Genomic DNA, 26862 nt, shown 5'->3' on the forward strand with positions numbered 1-26862 from the left:
GCCATATTTTTAAAAATGGCTTAAACAGGAATTTAATCGAAGTGTATTTTTATTTACAAACTGAACAAACCTAAAATTAAACTGCCACATCGATTACATTTTTATATTAGAATTAATAATATTTCAGTAATTAAATAATAATTTCAGTGTCTCCTAATTCTTCATCAGTGGGTAGAGTAATCTTTTCAGGTGGAATAAGGTTTGGATCCACCAAAGGCAAACCAGCAGCCTCCCTTCTTTTTAGTTCCAAAAATGCTTCTCTAATGGCCCAATCTCTCAAATTTAAATCAGGAGCATAGGTATAAAAGAATCCTGCAAAATTGAAACTGTTCGTAAAGGACCTACATTAATGAGAAACCTCTTCTGCATAATTTAAATACTCTATTTACTCAAAAGCAAAAAAAAAAATATTCAAATTACAAAACCGAGCAGTGGTCAACATTAATAAAAATAAATGTCACATACCTCCAACTACAAAACACAAAGTAACTGTTACAAAGAAATGGGAGTGTAACATATTCCTATCCTCCGATTTGTTATAATAATCGAATCCATAAGATACCCAATTTTTGGTTTCAGATTCAGCTTTGGTGGTAGTACTATTAGCTACTTCAGCTACCACTGTATCATTTTTTTTCGACGTAGATACTAATCTTCTTTGTAACTGAAGCCTTAATTTTGATATAAATAATCGACGGGCGTTTACCAAACCAGCCATTTCTTAATAATTCTTTTTTATTTATAAGTTAAAATACCAATCTAAAATATATTAAAGTAAGGTTAGAGGACTGTTATGTCACTTTTCTAAAACAAAAATTCGCTATTTTAGTGAGTTATTATAGTAGTTATAGATATTAATAATATATCTTCAAAATCACTCCAAATACCTTCAGGACAGGAGGAAGTGGCACTTTGGTAAAATATGTTGACCTATGTTGTTAACTGGTTGTAAAAAGCATACTTAACGTAACAACTATGCTTAATGCTTCATATTCCCATTGCATATTCCAGATTCCAGCCCTAGATCATATATCATAAATATCCTGTCATCATCATATCATCATCATTAAATTACAAAAGTATATGATTTATATACATATATAAAAGTATATAATTTATTTACATATATAAAATAATATATGATTTATGCTTTATTATAAAATTTTACAACTTTTCTTGTTCTGCGGGTTTAAACTTTTTAGAGGTAAAAAAAAAGTTAGGGAGGGTATACTTTAGGGAGATACAGTTTTAATACAGAAAGATTAGATAATCCCACGAAAATCCAACGGAATCATTTCCCTTAATGTTTTTATCTATGGGACATTAACAACTGACAGGTTGACACTGACACGTGACTGACAGTCTGACACTACTGACAGGAAACTGCAGGGAACAACATTGAAAACACTTGGAAGATCGAAAAACGTTTGTTTTAACTGATTTTCACTTATTTAAGCTAGAATAGTTCCAGATAGTTCAGGGATAGTTGGTTATATTGAAGTATCTCTTTATTGTAGACTTTAAAACATTTGAAGATGGCTTTGGTTATGCAAAGAAAAGCAAATGTAAGTTTTTAGATTTAACGATATTTCCAACTTCATAATTGTTTGTTGTAGGTCCGTTTGCCACCAGAAATAAACAGAATTTTATATATTCGAAATTTGCCTTATAAAATAACTGGCGAAGAAATGTACGATATTTTTGGAAAATATGGAGCTATTCGACAGATAAGACTAGGGAATACTCCGGAAACAAGAGGCACAGCTTTTGTTGTTTACGAGGATATTTTTGACGCAAAGAATGCCTGCGATCATCTATCAGGATTTAATGTATGTAACAGATATTTGGTGGTATTGTATTATCAAGCCAATAAAGCATTTAAAAAGACAGATATTGACAAGAAACAAGAGGAAATTGATAAAATGAAATCTAAATATGGAATTAATACATAAAATTCTGAATAATTTTTAAGAAGTATATTTATATATAAGGCCATAAGATATTTGATAAATAAACAAAAAGCTGTATTAATGGTAGTTATTCACTGTATCTCATATTTCCCATTCTGTTTAGAACACTGGTGTTTACAATGTGGAATGATCCAGCTCCTGTTATGACTGGTTCTAAGTTCTAATTATACTTTTGTCAGAGATATGGAAGTGGTTTGGGTTGTTTTGGTTTTGTCAAAAACTGTTTCTGGTTTTGTCATCAGATTTTGATGACAATGTTAAATAAATAAAATAAAATAATATATTTAATTAATGTTTGGGATAAAGAAGGTTTAACATGTTTTTGTGTTATAAACTGTTCTGTGTTATGTTATGATTGCAACCCATCTAAACATTAATGCTACCTATTAAACTATTCCATAACTTTGAATCGGCCCAAGGGCCAACCTTTCTCAGTTCACATTTCCTTTCAAGCTCATATTCAATTTTTGTTGATTTCATAAAAAAGTGCATTTTTTGTATACAATACCCGTAATTTAAGGAACAAAAATATAAAAAAAAACTATCAACCTCTGCACAAAAACTAGAAATATGTGCACTAGTAACCGCAAAATTATATTTTCGTTAAAAATAGGGCTCCTTTATACAATGGTATATTCTGTGCTTCTATTTTAATTGTGAACATAGGGCTTATAGCAGAGTACGTAGCTTATAGCTCCATGCTATTCTATGTTCATTTTACAATGTTTTTTGAATCTAAGGTTCTTGACCCTATAATATAAAAAATTATGACCTATCATACATATTTATAGTCTGTCCAATGGCTCAAGGAAGATTTAGACAGACATCATAAAAAAAAGATATATAAAATACAATTTCCTTGTTAATTATGACAAACACAACTGTCACTATCAAGGATCCTCCCATTGGACAGACTATATATGCTAGCATTTAAGGTTTAAATAAAACATCTATAGGTATTTAGTTTGTCACATTTAATAATGGGTATCAGAAACGTAAGTATCCTGAATATGCATTCCAGATCTATTACTAAAAACCACATTCAAACCAGGAAACACACTGTCAATACACAATAACTGACAAAATTATTTACAAGTTTTTTACACTAATTTGGCAAAGTATTAATAAAAATAATATACATTAAGATCTATCATAGAGAAAAAAAAAACTAAAACTGGTACAGTTCAGTATGTATGCATTCCTTACAGTAAAGAATATAGAATATAAAGAATATTTACAGTTATATTATGTACAAGAAACAATATAAAGCTGTTTTAACTGCGAAAATTTTAATATTTGTTTTTTAGCAAATCCGTCAAAATAAATACTAATTATAATTTTCACAGCATCCAAAAAATTAAATTTTAAACAGAAGATACCTTTACAATTGTTATGTAATAGCCCCGTTAAAATGAGCCATACTAATTAAAAATACATTTTGTCCAACAAGAGAAAATATGACAATGACAGTTGACACAATGCCGTCTGTTGAAAATGCCTTCTCTCGCTGGACAGACTTTACAAATAACCTCAAAACAAAAAGGTCTAAATTTAACTCAATTTTAAAAATAAATTAATGTTTTTTAAACCTCGTAAGTACCACCTTTCTCAATCTATTGAATTTAAATCTTCCAGATTTTTAGAACAAAAAAATTAAAGCATGCATGTAAGACATTTCTTTTCATATACGTTTTCTTAAATTAAATTTCAACATTTTTTCCCATATACATTTACAAGTTAACTGCTATACATGTAAAAATAAAACTAATGAAAGACTTCTAAGGTGAATAAGTATCTCTACAATGGAGAATTACAATCAACATTAAAATACTATTTAAACAAAAATTTCACGCGAAACTGATGCATTCCTGAAAATTTAAGTCAGTATGTCTCTTCTTTGCTGCTGTTTCTTCTTTCTACAATCGGGGCAGAACCACTGTCCTTTAGGTGGTACCATAATTCCAACACATTCAAAATGGAACCATTCTATTTCACAATCATTTGAATCGCATCTGTAACAATTTAACATACATTAGTAGGTTTGCAATAAGCAGTTAAATAAAAAGTATAAACAATATATAAAATACTAATAATTAATGCGTGTACCCGCGACTTCGTTCACGTCAAATTAATCATTTGTAATGGTGATGATAAAGCAAAACAAGAATTTCCATTAACATATACAAACTGGATAAAAAAATTTCACATTTATGTCAGCATGAGAAAAAATAATATGGCGATATTATTATATAACTTGGTAATATTTGAGGGGCAGTTTCATCTCGTTGAAATTTGACTTTCGAAAAATCCGTTTGCCAAAAATAAGCTTTTTACGTCAAGCAGTTAAAGCAGAATCGTGGTTAATTAATTACCCAACTTTTTGGAACAACCTGTATGATTTTTTAAAAAATTTCAAAATATGTAAAAAAACAAAATAAATTATGCGTGTCCAAGCGTTTACCCGAAAGACTAACCGTTTTTTAAATAACAAATATTGTAATATTTGAGGGGCCGGGCGTTTTCACCCTCTTGGAATTTGAGATTCGAGAAACCCCTCCTTATCGAACCCCTACACCCCACAGTCAATCCGTTTACCAAAAATCAGCTTTAAACGTCAAGCAGTTTAAGCAGAATCGTGATTACTCAATGGTCATATTTTGTGAAACACCCTGTATAAATTTTTAAAAAATCTTAAGATATGTAAAACAACAAAATAAAATATACGTGTTTAAGAGTTTTTCCGAAAAACTCACCGGTTTTCAAATAAAAAATATTCTAATATTTGAGGGGTGGTTTCAACCCTTTAGAATTCGAGTTTCGAAAAATCCCTTCTTATCGACCTTCTACACCCAAAAGTCAATCTGTTTTCCAAAAAGCAGCTTTTTACGTCAAGCGCTTTAAGCAGGATCGTGATTAATCAATGGCCACATTTTTCGAAACACCCTGTATACCTTTTTAAAAAATCCTAAAATATGTAATCTTAATGAAACTATAAGCATAATGAAACTTGACCGTTTTTTAAATAAAAAATATTGTAATATTTGAGGGGTGGTTTCACCCCCTTGGAACTGGACTTTCGAAAAATCCCTTCTTATCGAACCTCTACACCCTAGAATCAACCTGTATGCCAAAATTGAGCTTCTTACGTTGAGTGGTTTGAGCAGGATAGTGATTAATCAGTGAGTCACTTAACGATTTTATACACTGCTGGCAAAGGAATATTAGCAATAGGAGGTTTTCAATGCGATAAAAAAAGATGGTAAGGCTGCAAAATACACTGCAGTGCAACAGAGACGGATAAAGTGTCTTTTCCCTACCATCGTATAGGGGAAGTGATCATAGAAGTGATACGACGAGAGAGCCCCTGCGAGAGGGGGCCGGGCGGGTCTTTAAGACGCTTGTGTGGGGGCTACCGCCTACTAATAGAACAGAATCGAAAAAATAGAAACAGGACGGACAGTGTTGCCATTCAATTAAATCGAAATTATGTTGGCTTGTCAAAATCCTAAATCTTCTAATCCCATTATCTTGCCTACTTAATGAAATATTAAATAAAGTACGAAACAATTTTAAGAATGTTTTCTCTAGGCACATAACTTCTTTCTAAAACGAAAAGTAACATGCAAAACTTTGAAATCATTTCTAAAATAGCAAGTGCAATTCTATGAAATGGCAATACTGTACGATCTTCCTAGCAGTCGCCCCGACACAGTCGGTCGGCGGCGGCGCTTGACAAAGCCGCGGCTGTGACAAAGGAATTAGGCCGAAAAAAACTTTATAAGGAGTAGCCGAACAGGGTTGCCGGGTTGGTTAGATTATAATTCCATACGAGAACAAAATTCTCGGTAGATCTTCAACAAAAATTAAAAGTACAGAAACGAAATAAAATATAATATTTAAGTCCAAAATTAGCATTCCTATGTGTCGTAATAATAGATCACTCAAATAAAATACAAATATAATAAATATAACAAGAATTAGAAATAGCTAGGTATATTATTTGATATTAAAAAAAATATTGAATTAAATAATATTAATATATTAATAAAAACATATAAAACTATAACAAGTAGGGATAGCAGTCACAAATTAGTGTAGCAGTCACTTTTTACCTTTGTACAAATTTTGATCAGTGATATCTAAAATTAATTTCATTTCAATGGGAAAGCTGTAGCAACTCTCAACTCTTTTTTCATATTAATATATTTTTTTGACGGGAAAATCACTAAAATATTTGTCCGAATTTAGGTTGTTTCTTAACTTAAATTTTGTTTTTTGTTTACATTTTTTGGGGGAAAATATGGGTTCAACTTTAGAAGATGAATGAAAATCTTTTCAAAAGATATCAACTTCTTCGGGCATGTCGCCAATACCGCGCCTAATAAGAAGGATATTTAGGAATATCTCTATAACTCTGCAACTAGACAGAACGATGACCTGTATGTGTGTTATTACTAAATAAAATTTAATGAATCAATAATAAAGTCAGATTATACAGATTCCAACGCGGCAGTCGCTTAATTTTTAGTCAAATAAGTCAGCTTTTTAAAAGTGCTTCTATTGTAAAAACTAAAGACGCAGTTGAATATATCGTTAGATTTTTCTTTAAATCGGTAGATCGGTAGCTTACAGACGAAACCGGTAGACCTGGCAACTCTGTGATGAACTGACGGTAGTCGGAATAGCGAGGTGCGGAGGCGCGGGAAGGGAAATAAAATAATGGCGATAAATAAAGGGCAGGGAGATGGGTATCATGAGTGGATGGGAGGTGGTGGAATTTCCAAAATTTGTTATCTTATTGGAGTTTGTCTAAGTAGACAGTCGTAGTGGAAGTGGAAACGGGGAAGTTGTTGTCCATCTCTGTTTAAGCATAGACTTTTTATAGGCGTTTCATTCCAATGCATGTAATTCCTATGCCTAGAGATCCATTGCCGGGCCTGTATATTAGTATAGATAGTTACCCAATCATTTCTGAGACTTCGTCATAAGGACATCTACAATAACAATACAGCTGTGGCTGCTGTGGCTTGGGAGGTCCATTGGCTGCTTCAGCTGGCTCATCCATATCGGAATCATTAGAATCCGTAGCGCTTTCATCTCTTGAAGCTATGGGTATCTTTGGCTTAAACAAGCGAATTGGTGGAATTGATGGCTGAAAAAACAATAAGAAAGCATATATTATATAAATACTTCAAAAATAAATCAATATTCATACAGGTGCTATACAGGGTGTCCCAGGCTGAGCGTGCATTAGAAAATTGTAGAGAACTACAATATCCAGATCGGAAATTTTTTGCACATCATTATTTCACGAGATATATCGATTAAAAATATTTTCTCTATGGCGGCACTTCATCTCGTATATACATACTTTCATATTTTAAATGCTTTTTATTACATACTTAAATTCTCTGTAAAATTTTATGAATTTTGATATTAAATACTCTGTATCTAACATAAACCGTTTTTAGAAAAAAATATTTAAAATTTTTGACCGAAAAAAACTGCCTGTCATAAATATGTGTATAGCCTAAACGTCATATTTAGTGGTTTCCACCATATACGTATTACTTTTTACAAATATACTCAGCCTAATCTCCAAAAAGTGAAGCCCAAACAGTGAGAGAACAATATGGAATTCTGCATAAGTCTATTTCACCCGGATATTCATTTAACTGAGCATGCCTCACCTGAAGAAGTTTTCATTGGTCGATGTTTTTAAAGGGAAGTGGTTGACTGACATTTCCCTAACCTTCAATTTTATTTATATTTTTATTATTTATAACACATTATCATGGAGTTGGAAAAATATCAAAAAATAGTTGGAAACAATAAACTAAACAAAATCACTCTTTTACGCGCACAAATAAAAAGTAATCCAAACAGAACTAAAACAACAATCAATCGGAGTTTGGCGCAATCGCAGTTCAATCCATATGCGGGTGAAATAGACATGCAGTTTTAATATGGAGCTGGGTTATGTTGTCTTTTTCTTACGGCACAGAAATTGCACACGGAGTTAAATAGGGAACCCTGAGTATATTTGTAAAAAGTAATACGTATATGGTTTCCACAGCCACTGTGCCATAAAGAGGTGATTTTTTTTCGGCTATCTATGTCAAAAATTAAATTGTTCCAACGTCATATAATAATGGCCGTAGCTGTCATGGAATTGAGCGATTAAAAAATTATCATAAATATTTTTTTTCAAATGAAAATCCACTTTTTTATTTCACTAGTGAAATAGCCGTTCAATTCGTTCCTTTTTGACTATACATGTTCCTATGCCTAAAATAAATCGTTTTTAAGTTATTTAAGATTTTTTTTTGTTTCAAAGCGTATATTTTTCTTGATTTTAACAAGTCGCCTTTAGACATCAAGTGATGTAAAACAATAGATCTGGCCATGTCATATTGTGACACTTTGTTCAAAAAGCAGTATGTCATCGATCATAATTTCCAAGCCAACTTTGCGCTGTTTTTTTTTCGATCATACGGTATATCTATTATTATAATAATATCAACATCAACTATTAGATATCACTAAGGAGCGAAAATAGGACATATATTTTTATAAATACACTTCTTAAACTCTTAAGGCAGGCAGTATTAGGCAATATAGGAAATTCAAATATTTCGTTTTCTAACAGATGCAAATAAATTATCTGATTCTTTTTATGTCCCAGTGGCTGTAGTAATAATTAAATTTGATGTTTAGGCTATACAAATTTTTTTGACAGGCAATTTTTTTCCTCCAAAAATTTTAAATATTTTTTTTTCTCAAAAACGGTTAATGTTAGGTATAGAGTGTTTGGTCTGGTTAGGTTTTTTACAGAGAATCAGCTAGAATAAAAAGCAGAATCAGCTAATATAAAAAATGGAGGCACCCATTTAAAATAAGAAAGTTGTTGCCAACTTCCGGTATTTCCAGAAGTGCCGCCATATTCAAAATATTTTTGATTGTTAGATACCGTTGTAAAACATCCAAATGGGTCCAAAAAAATTTCGGTCTAAATAGTGTAGATCTCCAGAATCTTCTAAGGCACGCTTAGCTTGGGACACCCTGTATATGGTATTATAAAAAGATAGTGCAGTCTATACCAGAGTAAGTAAACCGACGAGTAGCGACAGTCCCGTTTTCAATTTTCTTTGCGGCTGCGCGAAATAAGTAGGTTATCTGTCATATGAAGAAGCGAAGTTGCCACTGTTGCCATTTATCAAATATGTCTATGTACTTTATTTCAAGTATACCTCAGGCAACGAATAGTTTTTTTAATTATTTATTAGCTGTAAGATATTTTATACATTCAAATTTAGAAATAAGGATAAAACAAAACAGAAAAAATATGTATAAAACTTTATAATTAATTCCACTTCAAATTATGAGCAGTGTATACCATGTTTATAGGATCACTTCATAAGTTGAGCAGTTAAATACGTAGTCTATCTGTCAAACACGTCAAAAGAGAGAGAAAGAAAATTTGGTTCCACCACATCAAAAGAGCCGACGGTTTCTGTAGCTACTCGGCAATCTACTTACTCTGTCTATACGACGATCGATCAACGTTAGGTCATCATTATTTATCTAATATCCGCATTTTATGGCGTGTACTCAGATCGGTCCATATTGTTTAAAACATGTTCCGAAATTCATAACCGAGCGCGTACCGATTATAATATTTTTAAAGGTGCGTTCACACCGGCTGCGCCGCGCCGCGCAAAAAAATTATTTTCGCAGAGCGGCGCAGCTGGTGTGAACGCACCTTATGCCCACTTGCACCGTTTGTATAAACTTTGTTTAAAGGCTAAACAGTGATTAACTATACATATTTTACGAGGCATGTTTTTTAAGTAAGTACCGTTTTGCGATTCCGCCGCCGCAGCGCTACGGTCGGCGTTCCGCGCATGCGCGCTGGTTACCTACATCTCTTGTCTATGCACAGACGCCAGTATAGTCTGATTCTTCATTGTATACGTTGTTTATTGAGTGTTTAAGATGCCTCCGACAATCGTGAGCCCCGCCGATTGTGAAGTACGGGCTGTGATACGATTTCTTAGCGCTAAAGGCGAAAAACCGATCGATATTCATCGTGAGATCTGTGAAGTTTACGGACAAAACATTATGAGTGATGGAATGGTAAGGAAATGGGTGAGAGCATTTAAAGATGGCCGCACAAATGTGCATGATGAAGAACGGAGTGGGCGTCCTTCGGTCGTTAATGAAGATTTGGTGCAGAAAGTGGACGAAAAGGTGAAAGAAAACAGACGCTTACAATTTCATCATTGTGCGACTACTTTCCTCAATGTTCTCGTAGTGTTTTGTATCGCATTGTGACCGAGAACTTGAATTACCGGAAATTGTGTTCACGTTGGGTTCCGAAAATGTTGATGGATTTGCACAAAACCCAACGTTTAGGCAGTGCATTGACTTTCCTTGAGCAGTACCACAATGAAGGTGAAGATTTTTTAGACAAAATTGTTACTGGTGACGAAACATGGGTGGCCTACGAAACACCAGAATCGAAACAACAGTCCATGGAATGGCGACATTCATCATCACCCAAAACAGTGAAGTTTAAGCAAACAATTTCTGCCCGGAGAATCATGTGCAGTTTTTTGGGACAGAAAAGGAGTATTGCTAGTGGAGTTTCTGCCTCGTAATGAGACAGTCAAGGCAGCATCTTATTGTGAGACATTGAACAATCTGCGCCGTGCAATCCAAAACAAAAGACGTGGCAAGTTGAGTAAGGGTATTGTTTTGCTGCATGATAATGCCCGTCCACATGTGGCTAATCGGACCAAAGATCTCATCAAATCTTTTAAATGGGAAACTCTGATCATCCTCCATACAGCCCTGATCTGGCGCCCAGTGACTACCATTTATTCCTGCACTTGAAGAAACACCTGGGCGGTCAGCGTCTTCAAGACGATAACGAAGTCAAAACAGTTGTGATACAGTGGTTAACCAGTCAGGCGGCAGAATTTTATGAAGAGGGTATTGAAAAACTGGTGCCACGTTATGACAAGTGCCTCAATATTCACGGAAATTATGTAGAAAAGTAGATTAAGGTACAGGCTTTCATGTAAAAATAAAATTATTGCGATATCTTTGCACGTTTTTTTTAAATTCCAAAACGGTACTTACTTAAAAAACATGCCTCGTATTATAGTTAATAACTGTTTAGTATTTAACCAAAGTTTATACAAACGGTGCAAGTGGGCATTAATATTCCAGTTTTGTAGTAACAAAACAAAAATAGGAATTTTTAATAAAATAGGGAAAACGTACAATTTCAACAGATTTAAAAAATGAGAGAGAAATAGAGGAACAAACCTACTGAAAATGATGAAAATGTTTTACTGGAGAAACTATACCAATATTAATGGTATAGTCTGTCTTAAAGTGAATGAATTATTATTAAAATTACTTACCCTTCGTTGAACTCTGAAATCGTTTGGTGGATGAGTAGGCCGAGGAAGACGCAGAGTGAGGGGCTCCACCACCGGCGGTTTAGGCGGTAGCGTCATCGGCGAAGGACCGGTCTTTATCGTGATTGGTGGCACTAGCATTGGCGACGCTGGAGCTGGTATAGTCTGTAAAAAAATTGTTATATTTAAAAAATTGTTCATTTTGTATAATGTTTTTTTTTGTTAAGTTTATTAACTTTATTATAGGCTTGGTGCATTTCAGTTGATTTCAACAAATTTCGAACGCAGCGCTTCAACAGCAGAAATCAGAAATTATCAGTATGTATTTCACGCCGCCGTATGTTGATCTCATTAAATTAATATTAAAATCGTGGCTTTGTCTTAATATTTAGGTATTTTAGTTTTTTGCTAGTGCAGTTATTGAGACTATAAAACACTCAGGTACAAAGTGTTTTTTGTGTGATGTAACGCTGTTTCAGGTAGTAAAAAATAAGTGAAAAAGAATCCGAACTACGCGTCGTTTTTTTTTCATGTGACAATTTCAAATGTTAATAAAATTGTCGAAAAAATGAATGCGTAAAGGAGAGCGTAATTAGGGCGTTATTGGATGCAATAACATTCAATAACTCAACTATCCCGGATATTCAACTCTCCCGAAACATCATTTTATAACTTCATAGTTTCTCACACCGATTTCATCAAATGCAAAAATGGATTCAAGAAGTTTGACGAAACAAGTGAGTAAACAAAGTGCTCGTTACACGATCAAAAAAATAAATAGACATACTATGAGAGGATAAAATATAATTTGCAATATTAATGGTATACTTTTTTTAATCAACTAGTGATCAAATATTTTATGAACATCTTCTAAAATTATAATTATGTACCTTTAAAATATTTCGTTATAGCCGAAACAGCCCCAATTATGACCCCACTAGGAAAACCAGTGATTAAAACTATGCTCAATAGCGTAGTTGAACTCACCTAAAAAGTTTTTTTAGCTGAAATAATAAATTATAATACAAGTTAGACCTTCTGAAGATATCAAAATATCTACTTTTTTATTTATATTTTTAGAATTTTCACAAATTATACTTCCTAACACTTTTAGAATAAATATATAATACATTTTTCGTATACTCGCTATTTAAACCCGTGCATTTGTTTACGATATTCTCCGATGGGGGGGCAGCACCGGCGGAGAATGCACCAAGCCTATACTACGAGTTAAAATATTTGTACTTATTTCTGGGACACTCTGTACATTCGCGTAGGATACGACAGAGAACAATAAACTTACCTTGTTCAGTTCCATCTTACTCCTTTTAGGTTTATCGTTCTCCTCGTCGCTGGAATAACCATAGAATTTATTTGGCACTCTTCTTCTTTTTGATGCTCTCAAGCTCGTATCCGAAGCAGTGGAATCCTGACGAGCTAAGACGGGCATTTCCTAAAATATTTTTATTATTACATATTTTAATTCAGAAGAAATTTAATTATAGTCTTATCCAAGGACTGTATATATTCTAAAGGACTGTTCGATCGCGTCAAATCGCCGCTGTCGTAGTCGCCGAGGAATGCTACGTCACGCGCTGACCAGCGCTCCACAGTGCGGCGGATGGTTATTCTAGCGGGACAAAATCTCAAGAGCAATGTTTGGGACTTAAAATCTAAGAACGTAGCAAATGGTCTAATATATAGAGTAAACGCCACGAATGTTTGGGAATGATTCATCGCTTGATGAAGTTAGAATCGACACGCCCGCTATCATTTTTACATTAAAAACGTAAATTTTTACCGCAGACGTAGGTTTTTAAAGGCCCGGTCTAATCATCTGCCTGCGCTCCTCCTACTTATTCTAAAATGTTAGCGTGATTGACAAAGACGATACTATATCGCGTTTCTTTGATTGATTCGTTTTTGTGCGTCAGTCCATTGGTGTGCTTGCAGTGCGACCAATGGGGCATTCCATTTTATATTTATCACCAAATATATGTTTTGACAAGACTTTGATAATTAAAACAACAAATTACAACAGATTATATATTGATTATTATATGACTTGAAAGACCACGGCAGGAATTAAGTTTTATGCGACCTTGAACAGATTAGTTCACATGGTAGCGACCGATGAATCACTCCCAAACATTCGTGGCGTTTACTTTAGCAACTATATGGTTAAATTTATTTATTTATTAACAACTTAATTTATTAATAAATAAATACAAGGATTCTAAACTATGATATTCGTACATGACACACAAAAACCGTATTGTAAACTATTGCCAAATACATAAAAATATGATATCAAAAAACTCTTTAGCAGTTTTTTTTTAATTAATTTGTAATCTTGTGACACCTTCTATAATTTATTTTAAAAAAATATATTTTATTTTGAAAATAATAAATAAGATAGGTAGATATTTTAATTTTAACACTCGGTAATTGTAAATTCATATATAGTAAGTATCGAAGACAATTTTTTAAACTCAATGCCTTTTGATGGAGTTGTTTTGTTTTTATACTATCCGATTGAAATGAATCTTTTTGGGCATTCACCTGTTAAGCTTGAACTCCCTGTGATTGTGACTACCTGTGTTGGTAACTATTAGTAACTCATAGTTTATTATATCTATTAGTAACTCAAAGATCTACATCATTCAATATATCGATATTTGAAAAAAAAGTGAAAGTTTGATATCTGCAGAACAAAGGCATGAAGGATTTTAACAAATAATATACATACAGTAGAAAAGTACATACCTTTTGCAATCTTCAACATAATTTGGCTTTCTAATAAAATGTATAAGCACTTGTAAATATTTTGTTTTCGTATGATCTCTGCCTTGCTGAGCAGAAAACGACCAAGTTTAGTTGATAAAAATGTATGGAAATACAAAGAATATTCATGCATTTTTGTATCAATTGGAATGTCTACTATTTATTCTTATCAGTACACATTTTTTGGTTTATTTCTAACCAAACGCTTTTGTCCCGCTAAATTTATCTTCCAACGCACTGTGCGCTCGTCCGTCAAATGCAAAAATAACTGTCACTGTCTAAAATCTTTAGCGCCAACTTCAACTCGGTCAGTAGATGGCGTAAAAAAACTGACAGTGCAGGAAAATAGGAATCGAACTATCCTTATCTCTATAGTATCCTTGAGTCTTATCCACGAAAGATGACAATTGCGTCAGAATCAATGACTAAAGAATACAAGGACAAATAAAACCCCAGACCAAAATATTACCATTCTTCCAAACAGTGCCGTGGCACATATTTAGCCGCTTGAAGCGATATTTATATTTTTGATAAATATTTTCACTACACCTATGGTGTATCCAGTGGTATCATACTATTTAATTACGAAGAAAATGTATTAAAATGTAAACAGAAGGTACAAAACACGTATCGACGTATATCAAACTCCTAGTTCTTTCTTATCATTGCGCCTTTTCCACTTGAAAGCTGAACAAATTACCATTGTAATAAGGTTTATACAAAGTTCACTACACACAACCAACTATTAAAAATCACTAAAATTGTCGCTGATGACCAGCTGATGACTCATTCATTACTTCCAAGAGAATGGCGTCTAAGGTCACAAATTCTGCTGCAGCCCGTATATGGGCGTTACATATCCTTGTATTCTTTAGTCATTGGTCAGAATAGTTTTATTCGGAATATACTGTAGATATTTTTTGTCTGGATTCATTCAAAATGGGGAGAATTACTGATGAATTTACCACCAATATATGTTCATTCCTTAGTTTGTTAGAATATCCTATGTGATCCAATCGTCATCTTTTGTAAATAAAAGTGTATTTTACTCACAATAGAGGTATTTATCGGCGGGGTTTGTGGAACAGGCGAATTTCTGGAAAGAGATAGAGTTATGGGAGCAACTGTTGGAGATTGTCTCTCGACTTGATGGAACTGCTGATAATATGAGGGAGTTGATATCTGTGGGGGATTGGAGTCCACTATTAATGTAGAAGAATATGTTCTTTGTTCTAGGGGTACTCTTTTTTCGCTCTTCTTCTTTTTCCGCTTTTTTGTTTTCTTTTTCTTCTTGGGTTGTTGTTCTAAAATAAATTATTAGTTAATTATTATTGACTATTTGTATTATCCAAATTTTGAATATAATTAATCTTACAAAACAGTATTTTTTTTTAGTTTTAATCATCTGCTGGTGATGCTATTACCGAAACGCACGTCCAGGACAAAAGTAAAAGTGTTTTGGAGTATTGTAGTGAATTAGTGTTTTATAAAATAGTGTTAATTAAAATTACTTATAAATAAACATGAGTGAGGTAACTGACAATAGTTATTAATCATTAAATGATTAAATACAAAGACTAAAAAACGAGTCAAATATGGAGCTATCAACAATGACTGAAATAGTTGGCAATACTGTGTTAATACCGGATTTTATTATTAGTAATTGGTACAAATTCTGAATCGAAAAATTATAGCAAATTGTCAATTCATTGAAGTCAGTTTTTTAGCTTTTTTTAAAATACAATCCTTGTATTAAAAAAATAAATGGCTTACCTTCCTCTTCAATTGTACCAGCAGGCGGCGTTGGTGGTCTACTGGTACTTTCAATAAATGAACCATTTGGTACCATATTTGGTCCCATTTCGGCTAAAAGTTGAGCCCGCTTTTCTTCCAATATTTTCTTGGCAAACATTTGTGGTTCCCTAAAGAGTATTTTTTTTAAACAAACTACATACATATTTTTAAACATGCACATATACATGATTCTCTGACAATATCATTTTGAAAAAATCTGGATATTAAAAGCAAAAGAAACACTACCTGTCATAAAATTCTTCATCAGTTTCACTTTCAGTCGTTTCTAGATCCGATTCGTTAATTGGTGTTTCTACAGCCACAACAGGTTGATCAACAGCTACAGTGTCAACTTTAGCCTCTAATTCTTTTGGAGCTTCCTTCTTTGCGTTTTTCCTCTCTTTCTTTTTCAAACGTCGTTGCTGCTTTTTCGTTCCTTATAGAATAATTAACAATTAATATTGTAAAAATGTCACTTTTAAAAGCAAGTTACTCTTTTATTTCAAATGGAATACCTAGCAGGGGCGGATACAGGAATTTATTTTATAGGGGGGGGCCCAAAATAAAAAGTAATGTAGAATATGCTTTTTAGGACGCCATTTTTATCCCAAAAGCCTAATATTTTACACAATTTACAGATTTTATGGGGGGGCCGGGCCCCATAGGCCCCCCCTCTGTATCGGCCACTGATACCCAGTATATCATTACAATATTTAATGGAGAATTTATGTCTCTTCAAAATAATATTAAGGTTGCCTCCTACCCCTCAGACAAAGATTTTCCAAGATATTTTAATTTTTATGATTTAGTGACAGTAGATCGTTATTATTTGATAAAATCTAGGTGACTGTGATATTAGTCCACCTTGTACAAGCAGTTAAGTATGTAGGGGGGATTGACATAAAGGAATTATTATAACCAAACCAACCAATCTGTATCAAGGAAGTCTTTGTTGCAGACTCTGCGATAAAGATCCTGAAACAGCGGAGCACATGTCACTCACTGCGATGCTCTGGATCGCAAGTGACATTTTTATTTGGGAAAGCTAGGCTAGAGCCAGAGGAACTATGCTCCCATCCTATCAAGGACCTGCATAAGTTAGTGCAGGGCGCAGAGATAGGAGAATAGGTGCAGATATAGAAAGGGGGCAAGCACAATAGGCCTTACAGGTCGCATTGTTTCCGGCAGAGAACGGCTCCTTGTTATTGGAAAAAAATCAAAATGAAACATTAATATATTACCTCCTTCAGCAGAACTGTCAGAATTTGAACTATCTGAGCTTGAGCTAGAACTATCCGAACTGCTATCTGAGCAAGAGCAACTTGAACCGCAGGCGCAACTAGAATCGCTATCGCTGCTCGACGAACTGGAAGAACTTCGTTTTTGCGCCGGACTTTTTTGCTCCACTATTTGAGGAATGTCTTTGACAGCTTCGGTCCCTTTAGGCTGTTCCGTCTTGTCCGATTCCGACTGGAAGCAATAGTCGTGGTCTACACGTTCCGCAGATTCCAAAGCCGGCTAGCAACAATTATAAACGATTAATATATTATAAAATTATAGAAACAATTAATTTAAAATTTAAATATAATAAAAGTATACAGAGTGACCCATGGCTCAGAAAAAGCTCAATATCTGCTTTTCAGTGTGAGATTTTCACTCCGCATATTTTAATAATATTTTCACAGTGTATTCAAATACCATACGATCGAAAAAAAACGGTGTCAAAGACGGCTAGGGAATGACAATCGATGATAATTTTGATGAGGTCAAGCCGGAGACGTAATTTACTTGACCCTTTACTCTTCTTTATTTTTTAAGACGGCTGTATTTTATTTTTATATTGAAGAAAAATGAGTTTTAAATGTTGTAGTTTAAAATTCGAGATTTTTTTTTGGAAATAGATTTGTATGTCTTGAAACGTTGTATCCTTTTTTAATCTTTCTATAATTACTGTTAATTTTTGACAAATTTCATGACAATTTTTAATCAATGACATCTAGAGATTGACCGCGCTAAAATAAACATTGATTACTATTCTCAGCTGTTTTCAACGCCGCCTTTTATCCATCATATGGTACTAACCTTTGAATAAGAAGACTAAGGAAGGAGCATAATGATCCATGTATTCATGTATGGTGGGCGGAAAAAGCACTCTAGGGTGGGGATCCTTGACAGTTCTGTTTGACGATTCATTTGACACATTTGAATTTGATTTGAAATTTTGTGGATTTGTCAGTCTTTACGGAGCTTATTTTATGTTATTTATTATTTATTCTACTACTGATAGTTGTATAAAGGTAGTAAATCTAGATGGAAATTGTGGCAGAACTTAAATTAACAGTGACACTATCGCGATTTATCGAAAAAGACTCTAAAATAGTTGGTTGTGTAGCGTGCGGTAGATCTCGGCAACAATTGAGCAACTTTTCGCTAGTAAGTGACTATATAATATACATACGTGTAGTAAACCGATCATTTATGAAATTCACTTAAATTAACTAAATTATATACTTTTCTTGCATTTTAGCTTTTATTTATTACTTGTCAAAGATTAGATGTCAAAGAATTTAGATACGTTAATTTGACTTACCTGCTTCAGTAGCGTATCGGATGTTTGTGTTAATAAATACTTATTATAACTTATCTATTTTTATTAGAATTATATATTTTTATAACAATTTTAATAACTACCAACATTTATTCATAACGTAAAATAAAACAACAAATTATTGAGTCTACCCCACGTCTACCCTACATTATAGTTTTACATTTTTTAAATAAAATTAGAACGACACTGATAAACCGGAATTTAAGTCGGCCATATTTGAGGCCCATCGCAGTGTACCTAAGATTTTTGATATGCTCCTTCCTTAGTCTTCTTATTCAAAGGTACTAATGATAAAATTCTAGTTTTTAAACGGAATGTTTTATACCCAATTCTAACGAATTTGCAGTAACCTAAAACCTAATAATAAAAAAGTCCCATTTATTGCAAATTTTCTTGACACTCTGTATATGTAAAAAAAGTAAAACGAGCGCTACCATTGGTCACATATCATATAAAGAAAATTGAACTTAAAAACACTAAGAGAAAATCTAAAGGTGCGTTCACAGCGGCCGCGCCGCTCCGCGCAGATCATTTTTTTAACATATATGTACTTTTGTGCGCGCTAAAAAAATACACTTCAAAAGTATATGTTAAAAAAAATGTTTTGCGCGGCGCAGCTGGTGTGAACGCACCTTAACAATATCGTTGCTCAGAATACTGAGTCATCCTATATACTGTATGATCGAAAAAGAAAAAACGGCGTCCAGTTGGCTTAAAAATGAATATTACCCATATAATTTTACATATAAAATGACAGCGATCTTCATTTCATAGGCATTGCTGACGCCGTTTTTTTCTCGATGATATTGTACTATCCTACAGTCTGTCTACCAAAAGAATAACTGACAGTAAGAGTTACTGTTTGTCAGGTTAATTCAAGATAAATATTTTTTTTCCGCCAAAAAAATATATTCTCTCGCTAGATAGACCATTCATCGGACACTTTAATGGACAGAACAAAATCTCACAGACCAAAGAACTCACCTTAACCTCAATAATAGTATCAGTATCTTTACCCTGTTCCGCGCAATAGTCATGATCCCTAAGCGCCACTTGCCACGTCAATTCTTCCTCGACCATAGGTATAGGAATGTCGGGCACATAGGGTTCATCAGGTTTTGTGTCAAACTAAAATTTAAATAAAATAAATAATTATAACAAATGTAATAATTATAACAAATGTAAAACAAGTTTACTTACTTCTCCAATAAGCATATGATCTAATTTCTCTTTACTGGCCTGATAATTCTTGAAATTATCCCAAATATTTTGCATCACACTTGAAGAAGCATCGTCCACAACTGCTTGTTGTTGTAGATCTTCAAATTTTTCCTGTACTTGTGACTCGGTCACATTTGTTGGAGATTTTTGTATTGAATCTTCTTTTAATACATTTTGATCTAAAAAAGTAATTAATACATATATACAAACATACCGTAGGTTAAAAAAAAACGGTGTCAAAGAGGGCTGGGGTCGAGGTTAATCTCTAGACGTCATATTTACTAAAAATTGACATAAAATTTGTCAAAAATTAACACTAATTATAGAAAAATTAAAAAAGGATAGAAAAATTAAAAAAATTCCAAAAATTATTTTTTCTCAAATATTACACTACACCAGTAGCGGATAGAGGGGACACACGGGGCCAAGGTCCCCCCTAAGTCTATAAATTGGGTTAAATATTAGGCTTTTGGATTAAAAATGGCGCATTAAAAAGAATATTCTACATTACTTATTTGCCCCCCCCCCTAAAATAAATTCCTGCATCCGCCCCTGCACTACACCATTTAAAAATAATTTTTACTCAATATAAAGATAAATTACAACCTTCTTAAGGAAAAATAACAGTAAGCACTATTAAAAAATAAGTCCGCAGCCGTCTTTGACACATTTTTTTCAATTGTATCTGTGTGTGGTATAATTATATTAATTAATAATAAATTACCCTCAATTATATTATCAATCTTTGATTCAGCAATCGGATCTTTAACTGTCGTAGTTTCTTCGGGCTTTTCAGGTTCAGGCTCCGAATCACTACTGTCACTTTCTGATAGATTTAGTTCAGGAAGATCGTAAACATCAACTTTCGGTTTTACAGATTTGGCGGAATCTTCTGAATCTTTGTCCTAAAAAATAGAAAAGACACTATTATAAAATATTGTATGCCTGAAAAAAATCGGCGTCAAGTTGAACTGAAATTGATGATCAATGACATTTTAAAATTATACCTAAAATTCTACACATAAAATGACAGATCTTCATTTTCAAGACATCTATGACGCCATTTTTGCGATCATATGGTACAATTATTAAAAAAATAAATATGAGATTTTATAATTTTTGAAGCAGTTTGTGTCTCAGAGTCTCGTATTTTTTCCCTCAATATTATAAAAAATAATAAAAAAAATCTAATGATAATGTCAATAGCAACATTGCAACAAGATGACTGTGAGTGGAGTGGGCATAATTTTAACATTTAAAATAATAATTTGTATCAGAAAATAGTTCATAGAATACTTACAACCTCTTCTTTAACTTGTTCTGTCTCATTTTCAACATCGTTCGGTTCTTCTTTAATCTCTTCTTCAACTTTCTCTTCTTCTGGAGGTTCTGTATGCCTTTTCAAATGTTTTTCCATTAGTTTCTTAGAAATAAAAGCTTCAGTACAGTCTTCCCATGTACAAGCATGTTTCTTTTCTTCAGTATGTATCCTCTTATGGACCTTGAGTGATACTGCTCTACTAAAAACTAAATTGCACTCTTCACAGGTAAAAGCTGCCGGGGGAACACAAAAGTGGTAAACGTGGGGCCATTTCTTCTGCAGACATTTCTTGCAAAGAACACTTTCAGTGCCATGTTTCCAGAAAAGATGTCTTGTAATATCAGGCTTATTTCTGTAAAAGCAATTGATATAGTTATATGCTTGAAGTAAACTTTACGATTATTACCTATATGCAATGCCACATCTATAACAAAAGTGGTGCAACTTATGTTTCCACACATGGTTAGATAATTTATACTGACTATGACACATTTCTAAACATACATCACAGACATTGTGTCTTTTTCTTAAATGAACCATCAGACGAAACGACGAAGGGAGATCGTCACTTACGCACATGCAACATCTGAATTGTAAATTATAGTCCAATATATACACACCGGGACATAAGTGACATATAAGTTCGCTATAACTATAGAAATTAGATTTACACATTATACACAGTAATAAGTTTTTTGAGTGAAATTTTCTATTATGTAGGTAAAGTTCCTTGTGAACAGTTGTACTGTAGTGGCACTGAAAACACTCAAACACGTGAGAAAAAGTCACTGCCTCATCTGAAGCACCCGAGTCCAAATTGAAGAAAACTTCTTGCAACTGTTCAAAGCATTCTTTTATTCTTGAATTAAAGCTATCAGGTATTAGTTCTTCGGCTGTTATGCTTTTATTTATAGCAGAATATCGATGTTCTGCAATAGCATGCAAGCCAAGCTGTTTGCCATTGACAGCTATTCGACGAGCGTGGTTGCAGTAAATGCAAGTGGCCGCTGTTGCTTGAAGACATTTCTGAAGCAATATTCTGATATCCATTTTGTCAAGGGACAAATCTAATTCAATTTCAACAATTGGTATATCAGAATCTGCTACAGGATACTGAACTTCAGAAGTTGAGGTATCTTTTTCAGCAACTGCTTCATCTTTATCTGCTGGTAATAATTCTGAAAAGTAAATATAACATTAGTATATAAAAAAATTGCTAGTTAAAGTTTTACTTGTCTTTCATCTTATTAAAAGAACAAACAAAGATCTTAGTTCTGTCTAGACATAACATTTCACCCTGTGAGGTAAAGACTATCTTATACATTGGCTGCTTTGTCAAGTATTGTTTAATGAAATTGAAACAAAATAAACATGAAATTTTACTACAAAATTGTATTTATAGCTTAAATTTCATTTGTAAAAATAGTATCTTTTGGTAATAACCATTAAATATCTTTAAACAACTTTGTATTTTATGAAACAACAAAAATATTAGATTTTTAAGTAATTTATTAATGATGCTGTAATATATCCAGATTATTTTTTTTATTTATATATTTTTTCAGTTTAGGGAAAACAAGTTTTGCTGCAAAACTGAATGATCCAGGTAGTTCAACTAAAACCGATCATTTTTTCATCTACACAACTGGTTTAGTTGATTTGTTTTAAGACTGACAGGTAATAAGTTTGTTAAGAAAATGATTTGAGCGGCGCACATAGGTCATTTTCGCTAATTTAGGCGGTAATAAATAATGCCTTTAAAATTTAAATTATTTTTTAAAACAAAAATAATTTGTTTGGTAAGAAAATAAATAAATGCGTGGGATAATGATATTTTCTTTCATTTTATGCTTGTACAGGGTGTCTTACGAAATATATTATTATTTTTTTTCATTTTATTATATCGAACTCAAACAAAAACTGTAGTTCGTTACTTTTTTGTAAGTGAATTTATTAGTATCTAGAAGGTTTACAGAAGATGTACTGTATTAGTAATTGAAAGTAAAAATTAGCTTGAACAATGAAAAAAACAACCTAAAACATTAAACAAATATAAATAAAATGATAATAACACTATTTTACTAGAGAAATTTATGTAATAATATTTTTATTTAATCACTATCGATATCCTCGTCACTACTAAGGGTACCAACATAGTGAAGCATTTAGATGCGATACTCGCCGCGATGCATCCTACGCGCACGTTTTAAGCACTGTTTTAAAACAACGAGTAAGTGCGCGTAGGATGCATCGCGGCGAACATCGCATCGAGATGCCTCGCTATGTAGGTACCCTTTTAGAGACATAATATTGATGATCATCATCATCCTGACTAATATTTTTATCAAACTCTGATGCCTGTAAAGTAGGCTCTGGAAGTAAATTAAGTACTTCTTTGATAAGTGGTTCCTTATTTGACCGTGCTCCCACACATTTAGACAAAGAGTAATAATAATAATAATTACATTTTTTAATAATTTTCACTATTTCATTATAATGTTCGTCGCCAACATGTTGCCCTAAATTTAGCGTATTCAGAACAAATGGCAAAACAGATGCATTTTTTTCCTTCAAAGAATTGCCTTCACACCAAGCAGAAAACAAGAGAGATTTTTCTATTGACATGGTACCTAAAACAATATATATTTACTCTCTTGGCACATCTTGGCAGTTAAATTTAGGATAGATTAATCGATAAAAAGATTGTGAATACGAAAAAAATGTTCTTGAAATAAATCTGTATAAATCCTGAATTATAAACCTTTTTAAATACAAAGTTATGAAAAAAAACTATTTTTTTCTTATTATTAAAACATTGTATCTTTTCGCCAAGTCACAAGCTTTTTAAACGGATATTATTTTTTTTTAATAATAAATCTTACCTTATAGTATACAATAACACAACACTACTTTTTAAACTCACCTTCTATTCGTAACAACAAAATTCGAAACTTTATGAACTAATGACAGTAATTTTACTATGCGAAATAATTCAAACAAACTTTGACATTGTCATTCTGGCCATGGCCACTTCTGTTAATATTAAAATATAATATCGCAGATATAATATCTATGGGGCCCTACCTCCAAGATGAAATATAAAAAAATATTTTTTTCGACATTCAATTTTTTTATTTATTAATTCCTAAAATACATAAAATGACCTATGTGCGGCGCGGTGAGGAGCGGCGCAGCCGGTGTAAACGCACCTTTAAAAAAGTGATTTGCGCGGCGCGGCGCGGCGCAGACGAAGTGAACGCACCTTTATATGTTGAAGGAGTTTAACAAAAATATTTAAAATATTTTAAGATTAAAAAAATGCAATGAAATACCTGAATCACTTTTTTCTGGATCATTCTCATTTTCACTCTCAATGTTATCAATTTCCATCTCATGCTTATCACTTTCATCACTATCTTCTGGATCAGAAAGGGGCTTTGGTTTGGGTAATTTTAAAGAGAGCTTTGGTACCTTTCTTGTTTCTATTTCTGGTTCTTCAGACTGCTTTACATCCTGGTTATCGAAATTTTCTTCTATACCATCCATTGTGTTTTCTGTACTATTGTGATTATCTACAATTCCTTCAGATATTTTTGTTGAATCTAAAGAATCCTGTTCGCCCTCTAAACTATTGTCCGAACAAGTATCTTTATTAACACTGTGAGAAAAGTCTTTTTTATTATTAGTATCTTCAACTTCTGTTGTTGGAAATTTATCTTTTATGCTGGATGAAGATTCGTCAGCATTTTCACTAAAATCACTTACAGATTGTTTTGAAGTTTCGTTATCAATCAAATTTTGTTTATCACTGTCAACTTGATGGACTTCATTTTCTTTTGTATCACTATTAATAAGTTCATTTTCAAGATTACCTTCTATCTTCTTTTCTGAATGATTAGTAACTTCACTAACTTTATTCAATGTTTCTGACGATACCATTATAGAATCACCAGTTATATGATTTTCAGGAGCAATTACTTGTTTAATCAGTTTTGATTTGTTCTTAGTAGCTGATTTTTGTGGTATGCAATTATGGTAAAAAAAATTATCACCTTCGTTAAATTGTCTATTACATTCACAACATACTACGTAACAAGGTTCCGTGTAAGTATTATAAAAATCTTCTAAAGTATTTTTGACACCAGGTTCAAGGTTATGCCTAGATTGAATGTGTTGACATAGATCCTCTAACACAGAAAACATTCCTAAACAATATAAACATATGTAACGTCTGTGATACTCTAACATATGCATATACAAATTCCAGTTTTCGTAATAAGTGCCACAAGCTGAGCATAAAAATACTTTTCGAGTCAATTTAAATCCAGATATATTCTCATTTTCTATAGCTTTCTCTAAGCTCTGTACTGCATTACATTGCAAAAAATGATCTTGTAATACGTGTAAAGATTCGAAACCTGATTTTCCACACTTGGGGCATTTAAATTGTACAGCAGGCTGAAGTCCTAAGTACTGAGCATATTCTTTTAGTTTAGGCTTGGGTTTAAAACGTTTCGAACCTTTATTACAACTGGAATTTATTTCTTTACTACTTAAAATATTACTTGGATTATCTGTAGTAGTTTCCTCATTGGAATGATGTAATTGAGACAACTCAAACAAAGATTCATTAAAATAAGGATTTGAATGTGTTAAAAGATCCTGGGCACAATTTGTTTCACTATCTACTACAGAATGATCACAATCTGAACCAGTTTTACTAACTACTGTATCTACAATTTCACTGTTTTCATTAAAAATGTTACTAGTTTGTTTATCATCACTTGGTATAATTTGGTTTTCTACACTTAAATCGTCACACGGTTTTTGCACAGTCAAGTTACTGCTTTGATCACTGCTAAACAAGTCTTTTTTTAATTCAACAATTTTTTCTTCTACACTACTGTCTTTTTCACGAGACTCACTAGGGCTACCAACAATTTCATTTTCTTTTTCGCTCATGCGACGGATTACTTCTTTATTTTTCTTATTAGATTTTCCTTTGCCTTTTTTCTTTTTAGGTACACTTTCATCTATAACCAATGCATCACTTTCAGAACTGTAAGAGTCTTGATATAAACTATTATTTGTTTCTTCATATTCTTGGGAATAATCTCCATTAACTTTGGGTGAGCCTGAGGATTTTTTATCATCTTTAGCTTCAGTGACAGTCCCTTCAGGGAAATTTGCCATACTGGAGTCTATCTCTCCATTTTTTACATTTTCAGGTAACTGAATATCATTTACATGGCTTTCTAAACCATCTTCCATACCGAATTATCCTTTGTTCTTTAAATTGCCTACGAAAAAAATATATTTAGTATACACTGGTTTTAAATCACACTAAAACAATGTCAAAATGATGTTTACTAATAATAAATGGCAAAATTTCCCGGCCAGTAGAAAAACGATCATTACAACTGAAAATAAACACTTGATTGAGGAAAATAAGCCTCCGATTATGTAGCAAAATTATTAAGTAGCTTCAGGATAACTTATGAAATGTTATGCAAATGATTTGCGTTCAAACGTTTGAGAACGTAATTATATACTTACACTCATTGCTAATGTTTAATTATTTAATACGGACAAACGTATGAACTGCTTCGGCACATATTTTTAACAAAATTATTAATCTCCTCCCTGTCTAAAAAGGTTAATGTTAAAATGGCGCTGTAGCGAAGCCATGAGCATTTTATTTGCATTTGCGGTTTATGTCAAAATTATGTCATTACT

At 32.8% G+C, this 26862-nt stretch overlaps 3 protein-coding genes across 4 annotated transcripts; 1 reads left to right on the forward strand and 2 right to left on the reverse strand.

Annotated features, from left to right (window-relative positions):
- Window positions 1-31: 31 nt before the first annotated feature.
- Window positions 32-1021, reverse strand: LOC115879771 (NADH dehydrogenase [ubiquinone] 1 beta subcomplex subunit 11, mitochondrial). Of its 2 annotated transcripts, none has more exons than XM_030896758.1 (3): window positions 888-1021; window positions 466-759; window positions 32-312 (listed from the first exon to the last, which is right to left on the reverse strand). In XM_030896758.1, the coding sequence occupies exons 2-3, from the start codon at window positions 716-718 to the stop codon at window positions 131-133; spliced, it is 435 nt and encodes a 144-aa protein (XP_030752618.1). In that variant the 5' UTR covers window positions 719-759; window positions 888-1021; the 3' UTR covers window positions 32-130. The 2 variants fall into 2 exon arrangements, with proteins under 2 accessions (XP_030752618.1, XP_030752619.1); XM_030896759.1 differs by having other exon boundaries at window positions 466-804; window positions 888-1018.
- A 325-nt stretch (window positions 1022-1346) lies between these two features.
- Window positions 1347-2031, forward strand: LOC115879737 (splicing factor 3B subunit 6). Its single transcript, XM_030896707.1, has 2 exons — window positions 1347-1565; window positions 1617-2031. The coding sequence occupies exons 1-2, from the start codon at window positions 1536-1538 to the stop codon at window positions 1950-1952; spliced, it is 366 nt and encodes a 121-aa protein (XP_030752567.1). The 5' UTR covers window positions 1347-1535; the 3' UTR covers window positions 1953-2031.
- Window positions 2032-2926: 895 nt separating this feature from the next.
- Window positions 2927-26862, reverse strand: LOC115879695. Its single transcript, XM_030896646.1, has 15 exons — window positions 26683-26862; window positions 24459-26426; window positions 21533-22304; window positions 21106-21478; window positions 20530-20710; window positions 19785-19984; window positions 19569-19712; window positions 17218-17494; window positions 16223-16412; window positions 15956-16104; window positions 15236-15486; window positions 12702-12851; window positions 11402-11563; window positions 6932-7122; window positions 2927-3982 (listed from the first exon to the last, which is right to left on the reverse strand). The coding sequence occupies exons 2-15, from the start codon at window positions 26395-26397 to the stop codon at window positions 3847-3849; spliced, it is 5115 nt and encodes a 1704-aa protein (XP_030752506.1). The 5' UTR covers window positions 26398-26426; window positions 26683-26862; the 3' UTR covers window positions 2927-3846.

The sequence above is a fragment of the Sitophilus oryzae genome, unplaced genomic scaffold (assembly GCF_002938485.1).
Source record: "Sitophilus oryzae breed Bouriz unplaced genomic scaffold, Soryzae_2.0 scaffold_1586_pilon_pilon, whole genome shotgun sequence".
Taxonomy (NCBI): domain Eukaryota; kingdom Metazoa; phylum Arthropoda; class Insecta; order Coleoptera; family Curculionidae; genus Sitophilus; species Sitophilus oryzae.